The sequence below is a fragment of the Mchenga conophoros genome, linkage group LG2 (assembly GCF_057382185.1).
Source record: "Mchenga conophoros isolate Kocher_MC1m ecotype Shallow Benthic linkage group LG2, M_conophoros_male_GT1.1, whole genome shotgun sequence".
In the NCBI taxonomy this organism is placed as follows: Eukaryota; Metazoa; Chordata; class Actinopteri; order Cichliformes; family Cichlidae; genus Mchenga; species Mchenga conophoros.
The window spans coordinates 31,497,862-31,516,416 of NC_140527.1; the positions used below are offsets into that span (position 1 = coordinate 31,497,862).

The following is an 18,555-nucleotide window of genomic DNA, read 5'->3' on the forward strand; positions in this document are numbered from 1 at the left end:
TTCAATTATATGGATAAATCCATGGTCAGTTTTTTCGTTCATACCCCCAGACAGAGTTGGTCCGCATTCCTTTTTTTTTCCTTTTATCATTATCACTGTTATTATTTGTTGTCCAGGCTGTGTTGGTGTTCTTGACACGGAAATGAGCAGTTCTACAAACGTTTGCTATCACAAAATATTAGTCTAAAGCAGAACCCGGTCATATACTCATATCTTAATAATTTCCTTCTTTTTTAATTTTACGTATTTCCAAATGCTTCACCTCATTTCATACGAAAGTTCTCATCAGACCTTACAACAACCGAATTAGTCAATCATCTTATGTATGTGATTTCATTGTACCGGTGCATAATTGTATATTTCCCTTAAAAGTAGCTTTTTCTTATGAATCAGGTAATATTTTTATTTTATTTAAATAATGAGCGGCACAGTTTTTTGAGCAGATGTTTGATTAAAAAAAACATTTTCAATTGAATCTGGATAGATTTTAATTCCCTTTCTGTGAAATGTGTTAAAACATTGATGCTGAAGTTAAAGTATTTCAGTCAGTCGATAGTATTGTCTTTTTCAACTCATTTCATATTAATCTCCATACTAGATAAAATGCATTCATTTCCGGTTTAACAATTGTTATTTTTAGTTTTATTCAAGCCTCATGAGATTTTTCACATTTTCGACTCTAAGCGACGCTGTTGGCCAGTAAGATGATTTTTTTTTTTTTTTTTTTTTTTGCGTTACGTTCTCATTCAGTCCATCCTCTCGGTGATCATGACGTGAGGAAGGCTCTCCGTGTGTTGTCCAGTGCGGATTCACAGACTTTCATTTGAAGCATTTACAGCTTGAGGACAGTTGTAAATGTAACGCCGGCGCTTATATATTGGGACGTTTTCTACTACATACAAAGGAAAAAGCTTCCATCCTTTGATTATTTCCATCGGAGTGATGGCGACATTAAGATCTCTGACCTGCATTTCTTCAGAATGCCGATTATTTTATGAACTGCGACGTCGCATAGAACTCCTTCTGTTGCTGCTTCTTGCGGTTAACATGGTAGGTGGTCAAATTCGGTATTCTATACCCGAGGAGATGAAGAAAGGCTCTGCTATCGGTAATGTGGCGCAGGATCTTGGCTTGGATCTGAAAAGGCTCCGCTCAGGGCGGGCCCGTATCGTGACCGGAGAAAACGTTCACTACACCGAGCTGCAGACAGACAAAGGGATTCTGGTCGTGAATGAGAGAATAGACCGAGAGCAGCTTTGTGGGGACGTAACGCCGTGTAGTTTCAGCTTTGAACTGATATTAGAAAATCCGATGGAACTGCACCCCATAACAATAGAAGTCTTAGATGTTAATGATCATTCTCCGATATTCAAGAAAGCAAATATTATGCTAGACATTAGCGAGTCCGCAAATCTCGGTGCCCGATTTGTGTTAGATAGTGCAGAGGATCCTGATGTTGGAGTAAATGGACTTCAAAATTATGTTTTAACCTCGAACGACAACTTTGTTTTAAAACAGCATGTGAATCCAGACGGGAGTAAATATGCAGAGATGGTGCTTCAGAGGCAGTTGGACCGAGAGAAGGTACCACATCTATCTTTGGAGCTTATAGCAATCGATGGTGGAAATCCTCAGAGATCTGGCACCGTAAATATAGACCTTAATGTTTTAGATGTAAATGACAACGCTCCCGTTTTCAAACAGTCTGTTTATAAGGCGACGGTGATAGAAAATGCAGCAAAAGGTACTAATATTGTCACGGTGAATGCTACAGACGCAGATAGTGGATCAAATGGTTATGTCACATATTCAATTTCAAACGTGAAGAGCAATATAGCTGATTTATTGTCCATAGATCAGTTCTCTGGTTCGCTGTTTGTCTCAGGCCTCATAGATTTCGAAAAGGATAAAAAATATGAACTCAGGATAGATGCAAAAGATCAGGGTGGACTAACAGATTCAAGCAAAGTGATAATTGAAGTAACTGATGTTAATGATAACGACCCTATCATAAGCATTATGTCATTCACTAGTCCCGTGTCCGAGGACTCTCCTCCTGGTACCACTATTGGTATCATAAATGTAAAAGATCTGGACTCGGGTGATAACGGACAAGTAAACTGTAGAATAGAACAAAACGCGCCTTTCAAAATTAAATCTAATTTAAGAAATTACTATACGTTGGTAACAGATACTGTATTAGATCGTGAAAGCGTTTCAGAATATAACATCACAGTTGTTGCGACAGATGCAGGAATACCTCCTCTTTCAACAAAAAGAACCTTTCATTTAAAGGTCTCTGACGTGAACGATAACTCTCCAGTATTTTCTCAAAGTGTTTATAGTGCGTTTATTACAGAAAATAACTCACCCGGCGTTTCTCTTCTTACTGTGGGAGCAAAAGATCCCGATGAAAACCAAAACGCCCGGATATCTTATATACTGGAGAACACTAATATTGGTGGAACTCCAGTTTCTGAATATGTTTCAGTAAATGCAGAAAGCGGAGTCGTGCACGCAGTGCGCTCCTTTGATTATGAACAAATCAAACAGCTGTTTTTTGTTGTGAAAGCGCAGGATGGAGGCTCTCCTCCACTCAGTAACAATGTGACTGTGAAATTAATAGTTCAGGACCAGAACGACAACCCCCCTCAGGTTCTGTACCCAGTCCAGACTGGTGGCTCTCTGGTGGCTGAAATGGTTCCTCGTTCAGCAGATGTGGGCTATCTGGTGACTAAAGTGGTGGCTGTTGATGTGGACTCTGGACAGAATGCCTGGCTCTCCTATAAACTGCAGAAAGCCACAGACAGGGCGCTGTTTGAAGTGGGCTTACAGAATGGAGAAATCAGAACTATCCGCCAAGTCACTGATAAAGATGCTGTCAAACAAAGACTGACTGTTATAGTGGAGGACAACGGGCAGCCCTCTCGTTCAGCTACAGTCGTTGTTAACGTGGCGGTGGCGGACAGCTTCCCTGAAGTGCTGTCGGAGTTCACTGAGTTGACGCACGACAAGGAGTACAATGACAACCTGACTTTTTACTTAGTCTTGGCTCTGGCTGTAGTTTCCTTCCTCTTCATCACGTGTTTAGTGGTTATCATATCAGTCAAAATCTACAGGTGGAGACAGTCTCGCATCCTGTATCACTCCAACCTGCCTGTCATTCCATATTATCCACCACGTTACTCAGACACTTTGGGGACAGGGACTCTTCCACATGTGTACAATTACGAGGTGTGCAGGACGACTGACTCCAGAAAGAGTGACATGAAATACATGCAACCGATGAGTCAAAGTTTAGTGAGTGTGGATGGATGTGGAGACGTTGTACCGCAAGTGGATAAGCAACGGCCAGGCAACTTTTCCCAAATGTCTACTTTGGTGAGTGATACTTCAATCAAGTAATCTCTGGCCCTCTCTCTCTCTCTCTCTCGCTCCCGCTCTGTCTTATCCTCTTCTTATTTAACCCCCCCCCCCCCTCCCCCGCTTCTTTTTTTAAATTTTGCTCCTGAACGTCACATTCCTTTACTGTCTTTCACTCGCCTTTAGTGTTGCTGTCCCTTGTGCTGAAACGGTCGGTGGTCAGTTTTGAAATTTGTTTCGAAAGGGGAGCATTTAAAAATACATAAAGTTTTGCAACTTTAATACTCTATGAAATAAAATAATAAACTTCATATCTTTATTACAATCAACTGTGGTACAATAAGAAATGAGGCAACACTTCAACTTTCGTTATAAAATGAAAAAAATATAAAAAAAATAATATCTGACGCTCAGTAGAAAACAGAAATAGCACAGCTCACTTCCTGTGCTGAACACAGCTACCATTAAATAGAAGTGATTACATATTTAGTTCCATTTAGTTTTAGTCATTTAAATTTCTTATGACATATCAGCAGTGATCTAAAAAATATAGCTGAACTGAAATAAAAAAAGACTTGCAAAATGATTCTGTGGCGCACAATATTGTTAATGTAAGAGCACAGGCTTTATTGATATTGCTAAATAATACGGGGTGTATTATTCTTTTTCAATTTACAAATGGATCTAAACTTGCCTTCACTGTTGGATACAACGATTACATGTGGCCTGATCATGTTTATAACACAGACATTACCGTAAATGGGCTCTAAGTGCCGCTGTTGATACATCACTGACTTTCCGTCCAAATCGGTGATACAGCGGTCCTCCCCTACTCAGTGTTTCTCTGCTTGAACGACGCTGCTCTAATCCGTTACGGTAGGGTGTAGAATTCCTGCTGGAATACCCTTGCCTGAAATATGGAAATGTGATTTTTTTTTTTTAAATACATCTGTTTGAAAATAAGAAGAGTCACTGTTACTGCACCGTCTTATTTATGATGGCCTCTATGTGGATAATGGCTGACAGAGGCCGACGGCAAGCGCTGGTGTTGATTCTTTGTCTCATCGAGCTGCGCGCAGTGGCTGGTCAGGCTCGGTATTCCATCCCGGAGGAGCAGGCCGAAGGATCGTTTGTCGGAAACATTGCGAGAGATATAGGCTTGGATGTTGCGAGGCTGATTTCAGGTAAAGCTCGTATTATTACAAAAGGAGGCCGACAATATGTGGATTTAAACAAAGACAAAGGCATCCTTGTTATTAAAGAGAGAATCGACCGGGAGGAACTGTGTGGAAAGACGACGCCCTGTAGCTTCAGCTTCGAGGTGATTTTAGAAAATCCTATCCAGCTTTATCGTGTGACAGTGGAGGTGACAGATATAAATGATAACAGTCCGTTGTTCCCAAAAGACGAAATTAGCTTGAAAATTGCTGAAAGTGTAGCATCAGGGACCCGCTTCTCATTGGAGAGTGCAGATGACGCTGATGTTGCTAACAATGATATTCAAAAATACACACTTAAACCCTCTGATCATTTTAAGCTAGAAGTACAAAACCAGCCGGATGGAGTAGGATTTGTTGAAATGGTTTTACAAAACCCGTTAGACCGAGAGAAAGAGGAAACTCACAGTCTCGTGCTGATTGCTTCAGATGGCGGGGATCCACGGAGATCAGGGACAGTGCATATTCATATTACCGTGCTGGATGCTAACGACAACGCACCTGTATGCAGCCAGGCTGTTTATAAAGCAGAAGTCAAAGAGAATTCTCCTGAAGGAACCGTGATAACCACTGTCAGTGCAAATGACCCGGATAAAGGAGTAAACGGACAGGTAACATATTCTATAGCTCATGTCGCCAAAGAAACGAAACAACTTTTTGAAGTAAATGTTCAAACTGGAGAGATTAAAGTCGCAGGTAAACTCGACTTTGAAAAATCTAAGACTTATCAACTGAACGTGCAGGCTAGTGACCACGGAGGTTATTCAGATACATGTAAAGTCATCATTCAAATAACTGACGAAAATGACAACGTCCCTACAATACAGCTCATGTCATTTTCGAACTCGATATCTGAGGATTCTCCTCCAGGTACAACGATAGCTGTTCTTAACGTGGATGACGAAGACTCTGATGGTAACGGTGCTGTCAAGTGCTCCATTAACTCTGATGTACCTTTTAAAATCGAGTCTTCACTAACGGGATACTACACCATAGTAACTGAAGACTTTTTAGACAGAGAGAGTATCCCTGAGTATAATCTCACCATAACTGTGTCTGATCAGGGTTCCCCGCCTCTGTCAAGCAGTAAGAACATCAACGTAAAAGTATCTGATGTCAATGACAGTCCACCCAAATTTGATCATTCAGAATACACTAAAACTGTCGCAGAGAACAACTCTCCTGGACTTTCTGTGTTTACCGTGAGTGCTAATGATGCAGACTGGGGCCAAAATGCCAGAGTTTCTTACTATTTGCAGGAGAGGGACATTAATGGGCTGGCTGTGTCTTCGCTGGTTTCAGTAAATTCAGATACCGGTGTTATTCATGCAGTGAGATCGTTTGATTACGAGCAGATCAAGTGGTTTGAATTTAATGTAACTGCACGTGATGCTGGATCCCCTCCTCTGAGTTCAGTGGCTACAGTTAAAATAATAGTTCAGGACCAGAACGACAACGCTCCTCAGGTTTTGTACCCAGTCCAGACTGGTGGCTCTCTGGTGGCTGAAATGGTGCCTCGTTCAGCAGATGTGGGCTATCTGGTGACTAAAGTGGTGGCTGTTGATGTGGACTCTGGACAGAACGCCTGGCTCTCTTATAAACTGCAGAAAGCCACAGACAGGGCGCTGTTTGAAGTGGGCTTACAGAATGGAGAAATCAGAACTATCCGCCAAGTCACTGATAAAGATGCCGTCAAACAAAGACTGACTGTTATAGTGGAGGACAACGGGCAGCCTTCTCGTTCAGCTACAGTCATTGTTAACGTGGTGGTGGCGGACAGCTTCCCCGAGGCGCTGTCGGAGTTCACTGATTTGACCCACGACAAGGAGTACAATGACAACCTGACTTTTTACTTAGTCTTGGCTCTGGCTGTAGTTTCCTTCCTCTTCATCACGTGTTTAGTGGTTATTATATCAGTCAAAATCTACAGGTGGAGACAGTCTCGCATCCTGTATCACTCCAGCCTGCCTATCATTCCATATTATCCACCACGTTACTCAGACACTTTGGGGTCAGCGACTCTTCCCCATGTGTACAATTACGAGGTGTGCAGGACGACTGACTCCAGAAAGAGTGACATGAAATACATGCAACCGATGAGTCAAAGTTTAGTGAGTGTGGATGGAGCTGGAGACGATGTACCACAAGTGGATAAGCAACTGTCAGCCAACTGTTCCCAGATGTCTACTCTGGTGAGTGATAATCTAGTCTTTCATGTTCCATTTTCTCATGCTCAGCACGCACGTTTAAATGTTAGTGAAGGTTTTTAAAAATCGGCTTAGTGTAGCTGTCTGTGGTCCTGATTTTTTTGGTTGAAGCATTTTAAGTAATTTTTCAGTACTTAAAATCTTCATTCTCCCTATGTGTAGCTACTAAAGCTGGTAGGTCTAAATGCCCCACCAGAAATTTCTTTCTCATACAAGGAGGAGGGGAGCAAGTGAATCAGCGTTCAGGGCACCGAGACTGAGCAGGTCTTAATCACAGCATTTATTCCAGAGAAGGAAGGAAAAACGGAATTAACAAAACATTTTTAAAAGACACTTGTGCAATAAAAACGTTCTCTGTATGTTAAAATCCCTGCTGACAGGAATAAATATACACTATTCAAGACATAATACAATACGATGTTTCTCATATACTAAAATTCCCCCCACAGTTCCGTGATACCACTGTCCGGCCACGCTCAGACAAGTGTTCCTTGTATTTAGAACCAGGAGAGGATTTCCTTTTCCGAAATAGAGATCACGACAGCCAGAAAGCCAAGGAGCAACTTCATATCTCGGCCCTGTCTCTCTCTGACGGGTGCGTCGCCTCACAGCCCAGCCGCACTCCACACTTGGGGCTCCCGATTACTGCAAACGTGGCCGCCCTCGTAGCAACACCATGAAGCAGGCAGACACTGGCCAGCAACGTTGTCGGCACGGCCGCTGCGACCCTCCTCTGACAGCGCTGCACCCGGCGCACAACAGTGGGGAAAGCGATACTCACATATGCTGTCGATTGGACGCGTTGTCTCCCACTGTCGCCCTTGTTGCTGTTGGGATTTGGTCGCCGCGTTACGCTGGCCGGTCCGTCTCCGAATGACCCGTCGCAACCCACGATCAGGCAGCAGGTCCGTCTTTTACCACGCTGGCTTTCACGCGTTCCTTTCTCCTGTCTCTGCGCCCACCCTCTCCTCTAACAAGTCCGTTTGGTGGCTAATTGGCCACCTCAGGGTACGCCAACACCTCAAAAGGTGCCTGCTATTGTCCGCCCAGTCCACAGTGGATTAAAACATGCAATATAAATATCAGGGTAAAACCATGCAAATAAAATCAGTACTGTACGCACTCATACACACTAAGAGCAAGACAACACAAACGATAAAACAAACACAAATTTCCACTGTGTGACATATGTTGGGATATTGTTTTTATTTGTACCACTATTTAATTTTTATTTAGTAATGCATGTTACGTGAGGCTGGTCTAAGTTTAAAGTCATTTTACTTCCATGTCCGTAGTACAATTTCTGACACTTCAAAGCTCCACTCTCTGTGTATTCATAAAAAAACAAAACTGGCATTATGCTAACACAGGCCAGATAATTTTTTTTAATGAAGCTGACATTGTCCACAGTTTTTTATAATATATTTGATTGGGGTATTCATTAATATCATAATCAATTATGGGGCGATCGTGGCTCAAGAGTTGGCAGTTCGTCTTGTAATCGGAAGGTTGCTGGTTCGAGCCCCGGCTCGGACAGTTTCGGTCTTGTGTCCTTGGGCAAGACACTTCGCCTACTGGTGATGGCCAGAGGGGCCGATGGCGCGATATGGCAGTCTCGCTTCTGTCAGTGTGCCCCAGGGCAGCTGTGGCTACAACTGTAGCTGCCTCCACCAGTGAGAGAATGAGTAGTGGAATTGTAAAGCGCTTTGGGGTCTCGAAAAGCGCTATATAAATGCAATCCATTTTTATTATAATCAAATTGTGAAACGGTTCATAAATCATTAGCCATTCTTACTTTCTCAAATTGTGTTTCTGATTAACCTAATAACATACGGATCTCTTTAGCACGAGGTCATTTGTATTACAATATGAAAGCGAACAACATAGGCGATTGCAAAAGAAAAAGAAATGAAAATAATCGGGAATTCTGATAAATCAATGGAATATATAGGAAATTTGCTTTTCCTTCTTCTTTCCCCTTCCCCCCAAAGCATCTCTAACTTTATAGAAATAACTACTTTCTCCTCTTTTTTCGTGTTCGCACACTTTTTATTAATTGATTGTACAGATAATCTTCAGTATTTTTGTTATATCTAGGTTATAACGAAATTAAGTTTCCATAGAATTTGAATGAAATGTTATATCACTGTCATCATATACTTAAGGTATTTATGTAAACATGCTCTGGTTATTGTATGCGCAATATATTGTTTTCTTTGCCTCTATATTTAGCTCATTAATTTTATTTAGTAACAAAAAATGCGTTTAGATCTAACCTTTTTCAGTAATTCTGCATTTCACTTACATTACCTTGTGTGGGCTCTGAGTGCCGCTGTTGATACGTCACTGAGTATTTGTTCAGACCCTTAATACAGCGGCCCTCCCCTTTGTATTCACTCAGTGTTATAATACTTGGAGCGAAGCTTCTCTGTTCCGTCACGGATTCAAGTGTAGAATCTCTCCTGAAGTCTACTTGCTGAAAATATATAAACGTGTTGAATTTTTGGATTACTAACATCACTTCGAAGTTAAAAACAATTACTGTGTCTGTACCACTGGATTTATGATGTGCTCTATGTGGATAATGGCTGACAGAGGCCGACGGCAAGCGCTGGTGTTGATTCTTTGTCTCGTCGAACTGAGCGCAGTGGCTGGTCAGGCTCGGTATTCCATCCCGGAGGAGCAGGCCGAAGGATCGTTTGTCGGAAACATTGCGAGAGATTTAGACTTGGATGTTGCGAGGCTGATTTCAGGTAAAGCTCGTATTATTACAAAAGGAGGCCGACAGTATGTGGATTTAAACAAAGACAAAGGCATCCTTGTTATTAAAGAGAGAATCGACCGGGAGGAACTGTGTGGAAAGACGACGCCCTGTAGCTTCAGCTTCGAGGTGATTTTAGAAAATCCTATCCAGCTTTATCGTGTGACAGTGGAGGTGACAGATATAAATGATAACAGTCCGTTGTTCCCAAAAGACGAAATTATCTTGAAAATTGCTGAAAATGCTGCATTAGGCACTCGCTTCTCTCTCGAGAATGCAGATGACGCTGATGTTGCTAACAATGATATTCAAAAATACACACTTAAACCCTCTGATCATTTTAAACTAGAAGTGCAAAACCAGCCGGGTGGAGGCAGGTTTGTTGAAATGGTTTTACAAAACCCGTTAGACCGAGAGAAAGAGGAAACTCACAGTCTTGTGCTGATTGCTTCAGATGGCGGGGAGCCACGGAGATCAGGGACAGTGCGTATACATATTACTGTGCTGGATGCTAATGATAATTCGCCAGTGTGCAGCCAGGCTGTTTATAAAGCAGAAGTCAAAGAGAATTCTCCCGAAGGAACAGTGATAACCACTGTGAGTGCAAATGACCCGGATAAAGGGGTAAACGGACAGGTAACATATTCTATAGCTCATGTCGCCAAAGAAACGAAACAACTTTTTGAAGTAAATGTTCAAACTGGAGAGATTAAAGTCGCAGGTAAACTCGACTTTGAAAAATCTAAGACTTATCAACTGAACGTGCAGGCTAGTGACCACGGAGGTTTTTCAGATACATGTAAAGTTTTCATTCAAATAACTGACGAAAATGACAACGTCCCTACAATACAACTCATGTCATTTTCGAACTCGATATCTGAGGATTCTCCTCCAGGTACAACGATAGCTGTTCTTAACGTGGATGACGAAGACTCTGATGGTAACGGTGCTGTCAAGTGCTCAATTAACTCTGATGTACCTTTTAAAATCGAGTCTTCATTAACAGGATACTACACCATAGTAACTGAAGACTTTTTAGACAGAGAGAGTATCCCTGAGTATAATCTCACCATAACTGTGTCTGATCAGGGTTCCCCGCCTCTGTCAAGCAGTAAGAACATCAACGTAAAAGTATCTGATGTCAATGACAGTCCACCCAAATTTGATCATTCAGAATACGCTAAAACTGTCGCAGAGAACAACTCTCCTGGACTTTCTGTGTTTACCGTGAGTGCTAATGATGCAGACTGGGGCCAAAATGCCAGAGTTTCTTACTTTTTGCAGGAGAGGGACATTAATGGGCTGGCTGTGTCTTCGCTGGTTTCAGTAAATTCAGATACCGGTGTTATTCATGCAGTGAGATCGTTTGATTACGAGCAGATCAAGTGGTTTGAATTTAATGTAACTGCACGTGATGCTGGATCCCCTCCTCTGAGTTCAGTGGCTACAGTTAAAATAATAGTTCAGGACCAGAACGACAACGCTCCTCAGGTTTTGTACCCAGTCCAGACTGGTGGCTCTCTGGTGGCTGAAATGGTTCCTCGTTCAGCAGAAGTGGGCTATCTGGTGACTAAAGTGGTGGCTGTTGATGTGGACTCTGGACAGAATGCCTGGCTCTCCTATAAACTGCAGAAAGCCACAGACAGGGCGCTGTTTGAAGTGGGCTTACAGAATGGAGAAATCAGAACTATCCGCCAAGTCACTGATAAAGATGCTGTCAAGCAAAGACTGACTGTTATAGTGGAGGACAACGGGCAGCCCTCTCGTTCAGCTACAGTCATTGTTAACGTGGCGGTGGCGGACAGCTTCCCTGAAGTTCTGTCGGAGTTCACTGAGTTGACACACGACAAGGAGTACAATGACAACCTGACTTTTTACTTAGTCTTAGCTCTGGCTGTAGTTTCCTTCCTCTTCATCACGTGTTTAGTGGTTATTATATCAGTCAAAATCTACAGGTGGAGACAGTCTCGCATCCTGTATCACTCCAACCTGCCTGTCATTCCATATTATCCACCACGTTACTCAGACACTTTGGGGACAAGGACTCTTCCCCATGTGTACAACTACGAGGTGTGCAGGACGACTGACTCCAGAAAAAGTGACATGAAATATATGCAACCGATGAGTCAAAGTTTAGTGAGTGTGGATGGAGCTGGAGACGATGTACCCCAAATAAACAAGCAACTGTCAGGCAACTGTTCTCAAATGTCTACTTTGGTGAGTCATGTTTTTTAAACTATTAAGATCCTTTTTTTCCCTTGTGTGTGTGTGTGTGTGTGTGTGTGTGTGTTTGAGAGAGAGAGAGAGAGAGAGAGAGAGAGAGAGAGAGAGAATGTGTGGCGTTAAGGTTGAATCTTCCAGATGCGCGTTAGTGTCGCTGTCTGTGGTGCTGAAACGGTCAACTGACCCATTTTATTTCGACGCCTGTTTAAATGGTCCAGTTATTATAATATTTTCTTTCATTTAACCTCGCTTATTATTATCAACGGAAATAAAATAAATACTTTGTTAAAATGGCACTTTATTTACCCTTTGTTCTTTTTGGCAGTCATATTCATCCATATTATGATATTATTTAACAAATACTTCAACCATTAAAGGGTTTGTTGATGATTTTGCAACTTTTTTCAATGAAGTTTCTCTAATGTAATCAATAAGCCATATATTTCTGTGTTTTTGTAGCAGTAAGAAAGGAATCAAAATAGACCCTTTAAATAGAAAAGTTGTTAAACGAGAGCTTGGGGCGGTCGTGGCTCAAGCGTTAGGAGTTCGCCTTGTAATCGGAAGGTTGCCGGTTCCAGCCCCGGCTCGGACAGTCTCGGTCGTTGTGTCCTTGGGCAAGACCCGTAGCCTCCTGGTGGTGGTCAGAGGGCCTGGTGGCGCCAGTGTCCGGCAGCCTCACCTCTGTCAGTGCGCCCCAGGGTGGCTGTGGCTACAACGTAGCTTGCCATCACCAGTGTGTGAATGGGTGGGTGACTGGATATGTAAAGCCCTTTGGGGTCCTTAGGGACTATTAAAAACGCTATATAAATACAGGCCATTTACCATTTTTACCATTTAACCTCACTTCCAGACTATCCGTAATCATTTAGACTGTTCTACTTTTTTGTCCATGTAACGTTCATGCTGTTTTATGTCATTTATTGAAGTGCTAATATTCAGTGTTGTAGTTTTTATTTTTTTATTTTAAATAATGAATTGAGATGGTAAGAAAATTAAAGTTAAGTTAGATTTGGTAACATTGTCATCTCATACTGAAGACACTTTGTTTGAACAGGCCCTGAAGATTGTTTGAGAATCTAATGCTCCTTTTTCTTTCGAGCTCTTCTCTAATTATTCTTCACTTTGTCAATCAAATATTTCTGGAATATAAAAATATTTAAGCTTCCACAAGATACATTTCCGTGAATGAACTCTGAGTGCCGCTGTTGATGCGTCACTGAGTTTGTGTCAGACCCTTAATACAGCGGTCCTCCCTTTTATATTCACTCAGTGTTATAATACTAAGCGAGACGCTTCTCTGTTCCGTCACGGATTCAAGTGTAGAATCTCTCCGGGAGTCTCCTTGCTGAAAATACATAAATGTGTGGAGTTTTTAGATTAATAACATCACTTCGAAGTTAAAAAACAATCGCTGTGTCTGCACTGTTGGATTTATGATGGCCTCCATGTGGATAATGGCTGACAGAGGCCGACGGCAAGCGCTGGTGTTGATTCTTTGTCTCATCGAGCTGAGCGCAGTGGCTGGTCAGGCTCGGTATTCCATCCCGGAGGAGCAGGCCGAAGGATCGTTTGTCGGAAACATTGCGAGAGATTTAGGCTTGGATGTTGCGAGGCTGATTTCAGGTAAAGCTCGTATTATTACAAAAGGAGGCCGACAGTATGTGGATTTAAACAAAGACAAAGGCATCCTTGTTATTAAAGAGAGAATCGACCGGGAGGAACTGTGTGGAAAGACGACGCCCTGTAGCTTCAGCTTCGAGGTGATTTTAGAAAATCCTATCCAGCTTTATCGTGTGACAGTGGAGGTGACAGATATAAATGATAACAGTCCGTTGTTCCCAAAAGACGAAATCAACTTAAATATTGTTGAAAACGCTGCATTAGGGACTCGGTTTTCTCTGCTGAGTGCAGATGACTCCGATGTTGGCGTTAATGACATTCAAAAATACACACTTAAACCCTCTGATCATTTTAAGCTAGAAGTGCAAAACCAGCCGGATGGAGGCAGGTTTGTTGAAATGGTTTTACAAAACCCGTTAGACCGAGAGAAAGAGGAGACTCACAGTCTTGTGCTGATTGCTTCAGATGGCGGGGAGCCACGGAGATCAGGGACAGTGCATATACATATTACTGTGCTGGATGCTAATGATAATTCGCCAGTGTGCAGCCAGGCTGTTTATAAAGCAGATATCAAAGAGAATTCTCCCGAAGGAACCGTGATAACCACTGTGAGTGCAAATGACCCGGATAAGGGCCACTACGGAGAGGTAACATACTCTATCCCTCCCGTTGCAAAAGAGACGAAACAGCTTTTTGAAGTAAATGTTCAAACTGGAGAGATTAAAGTCGCAGGTAAACTCGACTTTGAAAAATCTAAGACTTATCAACTGAACGTGCAGGCTAGTGACCATGGAGGTTATTCTGATACATGTAAAGTTATCATTCAAATAACTGACGAAAATGACAACGTCCCTACAATACAGCTCATGTCATTTTCGAACTCGATATCTGAGGATTCTCCTCCAGGTACAACGATAGCTGTTCTTAACGTGGATGACGAAGATTTTGATGGCAACGGTGCTGTCAAGTGCTCCATTAACTCTGACGTACCTTTTAAAATCGAGTCTTCACTAACGGGATACTACACCATAGTAACTGAAGACTATTTAGACAGAGAGAGTATCCCTGAGTATAATCTCACCATAACTGTGTCTGATCAGGGTTCCCCGCCTCTGTCAAGCAGTAAGAACATCAACGTAAAAGTATCTGATGTCAATGACAGTCCACCCAAATTTGATCATTCAGAATACGCTAAAACTGTCGCAGAGAACAACTCTCCTGGACTTTCTGTGTTTACCGTGAGTGCTAATGATGCAGACTGGGGCCAAAATGCCAGAGTTTCTTACTTTTTGCAGGAGAGGGACATTAATGGGCTGGCTGTGTCTTCGCTGGTTTCAGTAAATTCAGATACCGGTGTTATTCATGCAGTGAGATCGTTTGATTACGAGCAGATCAAGTGGTTTGAATTTAATGTAACTGCACGCGATGCTGGATCCCCTCCTCTGAGTTCAGTGGCGACAGTTAAAATAATAGTTCAGGACCAGAATGACAACCCCCCTCAGGTTCTGTACCCAGTCCAGACTGGTGGCTCTCTGGTGGCTGAAATGGTTCCTCGTTCAGCAGAAGTGGGCTATCTGGTGACTAAAGTGGTGGCTGTTGATGTGGACTCTGGACAGAATGCCTGGCTCTCCTATAAACTGCAGAAAGCCACAGACAGGGCGCTGTTTGAAGTGGGCTTACAGAATGGAGAAATCAGAACTATCCGCCAAGTCACTGATAAAGATGCTGTCAAACAAAGACTGACTGTTATAGTGGAGGACAACGGACAGCCTTCTCGTTCAGCTACAGTCATTGTTAACGTGGCGGTGGCGGACAGCTTCCCTGAAGTTCTGTCGGAGTTCACTGAGTTGACCCACGACAAGGAGTACAATGACAACCTGACTTTTTACTTGGTCCTGGCTCTGGCTGTAGTTTCCTTCCTCTTCATCACGTGTTTAGTGGTTATTATATCAGTCAAAATCTACAGGTGGAGACAGTCTCGCATCCTGTATCACTCCAACCTGCCTGTCATTCCATATTATCCACCACGTTACTCAGACACTTTGGGAACAGGGACTCTGCCACATGTGTACAATTACGAGGTGTGCAGGACGACTGACTCCAGAAAGAGTGACTGTAAGTTCGACAGAACTGGTAGTCAGAACGTGCTGATAATAGACCCCAGTTCTACAGGAACGATGCAGCGGATACAGAGTGAAAAGAGCATCCTGGATGAACCAGACTCTCCTCTAGAGGTCAGTTTATTGATCCATTGATTTTATTAACGTTCAGTCAATTATATTGGAATAGTTTAATACTCTTTAGTTTGTTTTTTAATCAGTTTGACTTCAGTTACATAAGTCACTTTAAAAGTTGATTTCCTTAAAGTATGTACGTTGTTTCTTTAAGTTTTATTCATTTTGCTTGCGGCTACAAACCACTCTCAAGATGTCTACTGTAATCAGAGTATATGTTTGAGTTTATTTCTTTTACAGAAGAGTGCTGCACTACTCTTTTCCTGTTTCTCACATGAAGTATTTAAGCATCATCTGTTGTTTTCATTTTAGTGTTAATTCACTCCTGAATTGTTACTTCCATACAAGTTTATTTCTCCTTCCTTGTTCACATCACTTGTTATTTTTACTTTGGACTCTAAGGGCCGCTGTTGGTCTTTACAGCACATTTAAAGCTTTACACCCTCTGTACTCTTCTAAATATACAGTAGAAGAGCAAGACAGTCGCTTATTTTCGACACTGATTTTAGGCGGATACATTCGGTCTCAAACTGTGGATTACAACTGCATAGAGAGAAGGACGATATCGACAGTTTAAAAGCCTTTTGTCGACATTCTTCTACGTGGACTTGGATTAATTGATTGAGAAATATGCATTCTTTCAGGATCGCTCGCACGGTTAAATGGCAAGTACGGGCCTTCATCCTTGTTGTTCTCATCGACGCGACAATTTGCCAAATCCGCTACTCTGTTCCAGAGGAAATGAGGAAGGGCTCGTTTGTGGGAAATGTGGCTGAAGATTTAGGTATCGACGCTAAAAGACTGAAATCAGGCGGTGCCCGAATTGTTATCAGTGACAGCAGTGAGTATATTAGGCTGGATGTAGACAAAGGAAATCTGGTCGTGGGAGAGAGAATAGATAGAGAGCAGCTTTGTGGACAGACATCACCCTGCAGCTTGAATTTGGAAATGATTATGACAAATCCAATTCAACTGCATAGCGTTGTTGTGGAAGTACTGGATGTTAATGATAATGCCCCTGCGTTTCAGGAGAAGGAAATGCATTTAGAAATCCTGGAATCAGCTCTTCCAGGAACCGAAATATTGCAAGTGAGTGCAACAGACCCCGATGTTGGCATTAACGCTCTACACGGCTATACAATACACCCCAAAACACATTTTAATATAAAGGTCTCATCTAGCCCAAATGGTCATAAATATGCACAGCTTTATCTTTCTGAACCTTTAGATAGAGAGAAAGAAGGAAAGCTGCTCCTCACGCTAACTGCTGTGGACGGAGGTGAACCACAGCGTTCAGGCACCTTAAAAATACACGTAACTGTGCGAGATACAAACGACAATGCTCCCGTATTCATGCAATCAATTTTCAAGGCTTCTGTTAAAGAAAATGTCCCAAGAGGAACGTTAGTAGTGAGATTTAGCGCAACAGATGCAGATGAAGGGATAAATGGCCATGTTACTTATCATTTTAATCGAATGTCCGGTAATGTTGCCGAACTATTTCATCTGGACGAAAATACCGGCGATTTAACAGTAACTGGTATAATTGATTATGAAGAGAATAAATTATATGAGATTGGGGTACAGGCAAAAGATCAAGGTGGACAGAGCACATCAACAAATGTGATAATTGAGGTTATAGACGTCAATGACAATCCTCCTTTAATAACATTAACCTCGTTTTCTAATGCTATTGCTGAGGATTCACCTAGTGGGACTACCGTGGCTATCATAAACGTCAAAGATCTGGATTCAGGCAAAAATGGAAAAGTAGACTGCTCAGTAAACAGCAATATTCCGTTCGCAATTCATTCATCTCTAAAAAATTATTATACTCTGGTCACAAACGGTGTGCTCGACAGGGAGCGTAATCCTGTTTATAATATAACTTTCTCGGCAGTGGATGAAGGGAGCCCACCCCTCTCAACAAACAAGACAATAACACTTAGAATAGCAGACGTAAATGATAATGCCCCGATATTTGAACAGAGTTATTATGAAGCGTCTGTTATGGAGAATAACTCACCGGGATTGTCTGTGTTTTCCGTTAAAGCACGCGATTCCGACTCAGGACAGAACGCACGCGTGTCTTACCTGCTTATTGATACCGAGTTAAATGGTAGTCCTATATCTACTTACATATCAGTAAACGCAGAAAGCGGAGTTATACAGGCACTACGATCATTTGACTATGAACAAATTAAAACTATACACATTTATGTAAAAGGACAGGATGGTGGTTCCCCTCCTTTAAGCAGCAATACCACAGTTAGAATAAATATTGAAGACCAGAACGACAACCCTCCTCAGGTTCTGTACCCAGTCCAGACTGGTGGCTCTCTGGTGGCTGAAATGGTGCCTCGTTCAGCAGATGTGGGCTATCTGGTGACGAAAGTGGTGGCTGTTGATGTGGACTCTGGACAGAACGCCTGGCTCTCCTATAAACTGCAGAAAGCCACAGACAGGGCGCTGTTTGAAGTGGGCTTACAGAATGGAGAAATCAGAACTATCCGCCAAGTCACTGATAAAGATGCTGTCAAACAAAGACTGACTGTTATAGTGGAGGACAACGGGCAGCCCTCTCGTTCAGCTACAGTCATTGTTAACGTGGCGGTGGCGGACAGCTTCCCTGAAGTGCTATCCGAGTTCACTGATTTGACACACGACAAGGAGTACAATAACAACCTGACTTTTTACTTGGTCTTGGCTCTGGCTGTAGTTTCCTTCCTCTTCATCACGTGTTTAGTGGTTATTATATCAGTCAAAATCTACAGGTGGAGACAGTCTCGCATCCTGTATCACTCCAACCTGCCTGTCATTCCATATTATCCACCACGTTACTCAGACACTTTGGGGACAGGGACTCTGCCACATGTGTACAATTACGAGGTGTGCAGGACGACTGACTCCAGAAAGAGTGACTGTAAGTT

General features: G+C 42.4%; 1 protein-coding gene across 15 annotated transcripts in view; it reads left to right on the forward strand.

Annotated features, from left to right (window-relative positions):
- The window catches only part of LOC146582303 (protocadherin gamma-C5-like), a 292,403-nt gene that overhangs the window by 132,603 nt on the left and 141,245 nt on the right, over nucleotides 1-18,555 (forward strand). The window contains exon 1 of one of the 15 annotated variants that reach the window (XM_085294610.1): nucleotides 440-3,381. The exons of 11 other annotated variants lie outside the window; for them this stretch is intronic. In XM_085294610.1, the coding sequence (XP_085150736.1) occupies nucleotides 943-3,381 (2,439 nt within the window). In that variant the 5' untranslated portion in view covers nucleotides 440-942. Of the gene's footprint in view, nucleotides 1-439; nucleotides 3,382-3,449; nucleotides 6,773-18,555 lie in introns of those variants that run through there. 3 more of the 15 variants (XM_085294782.1, XM_085294644.1, XM_085294848.1) reach the window with 3 other exon arrangements.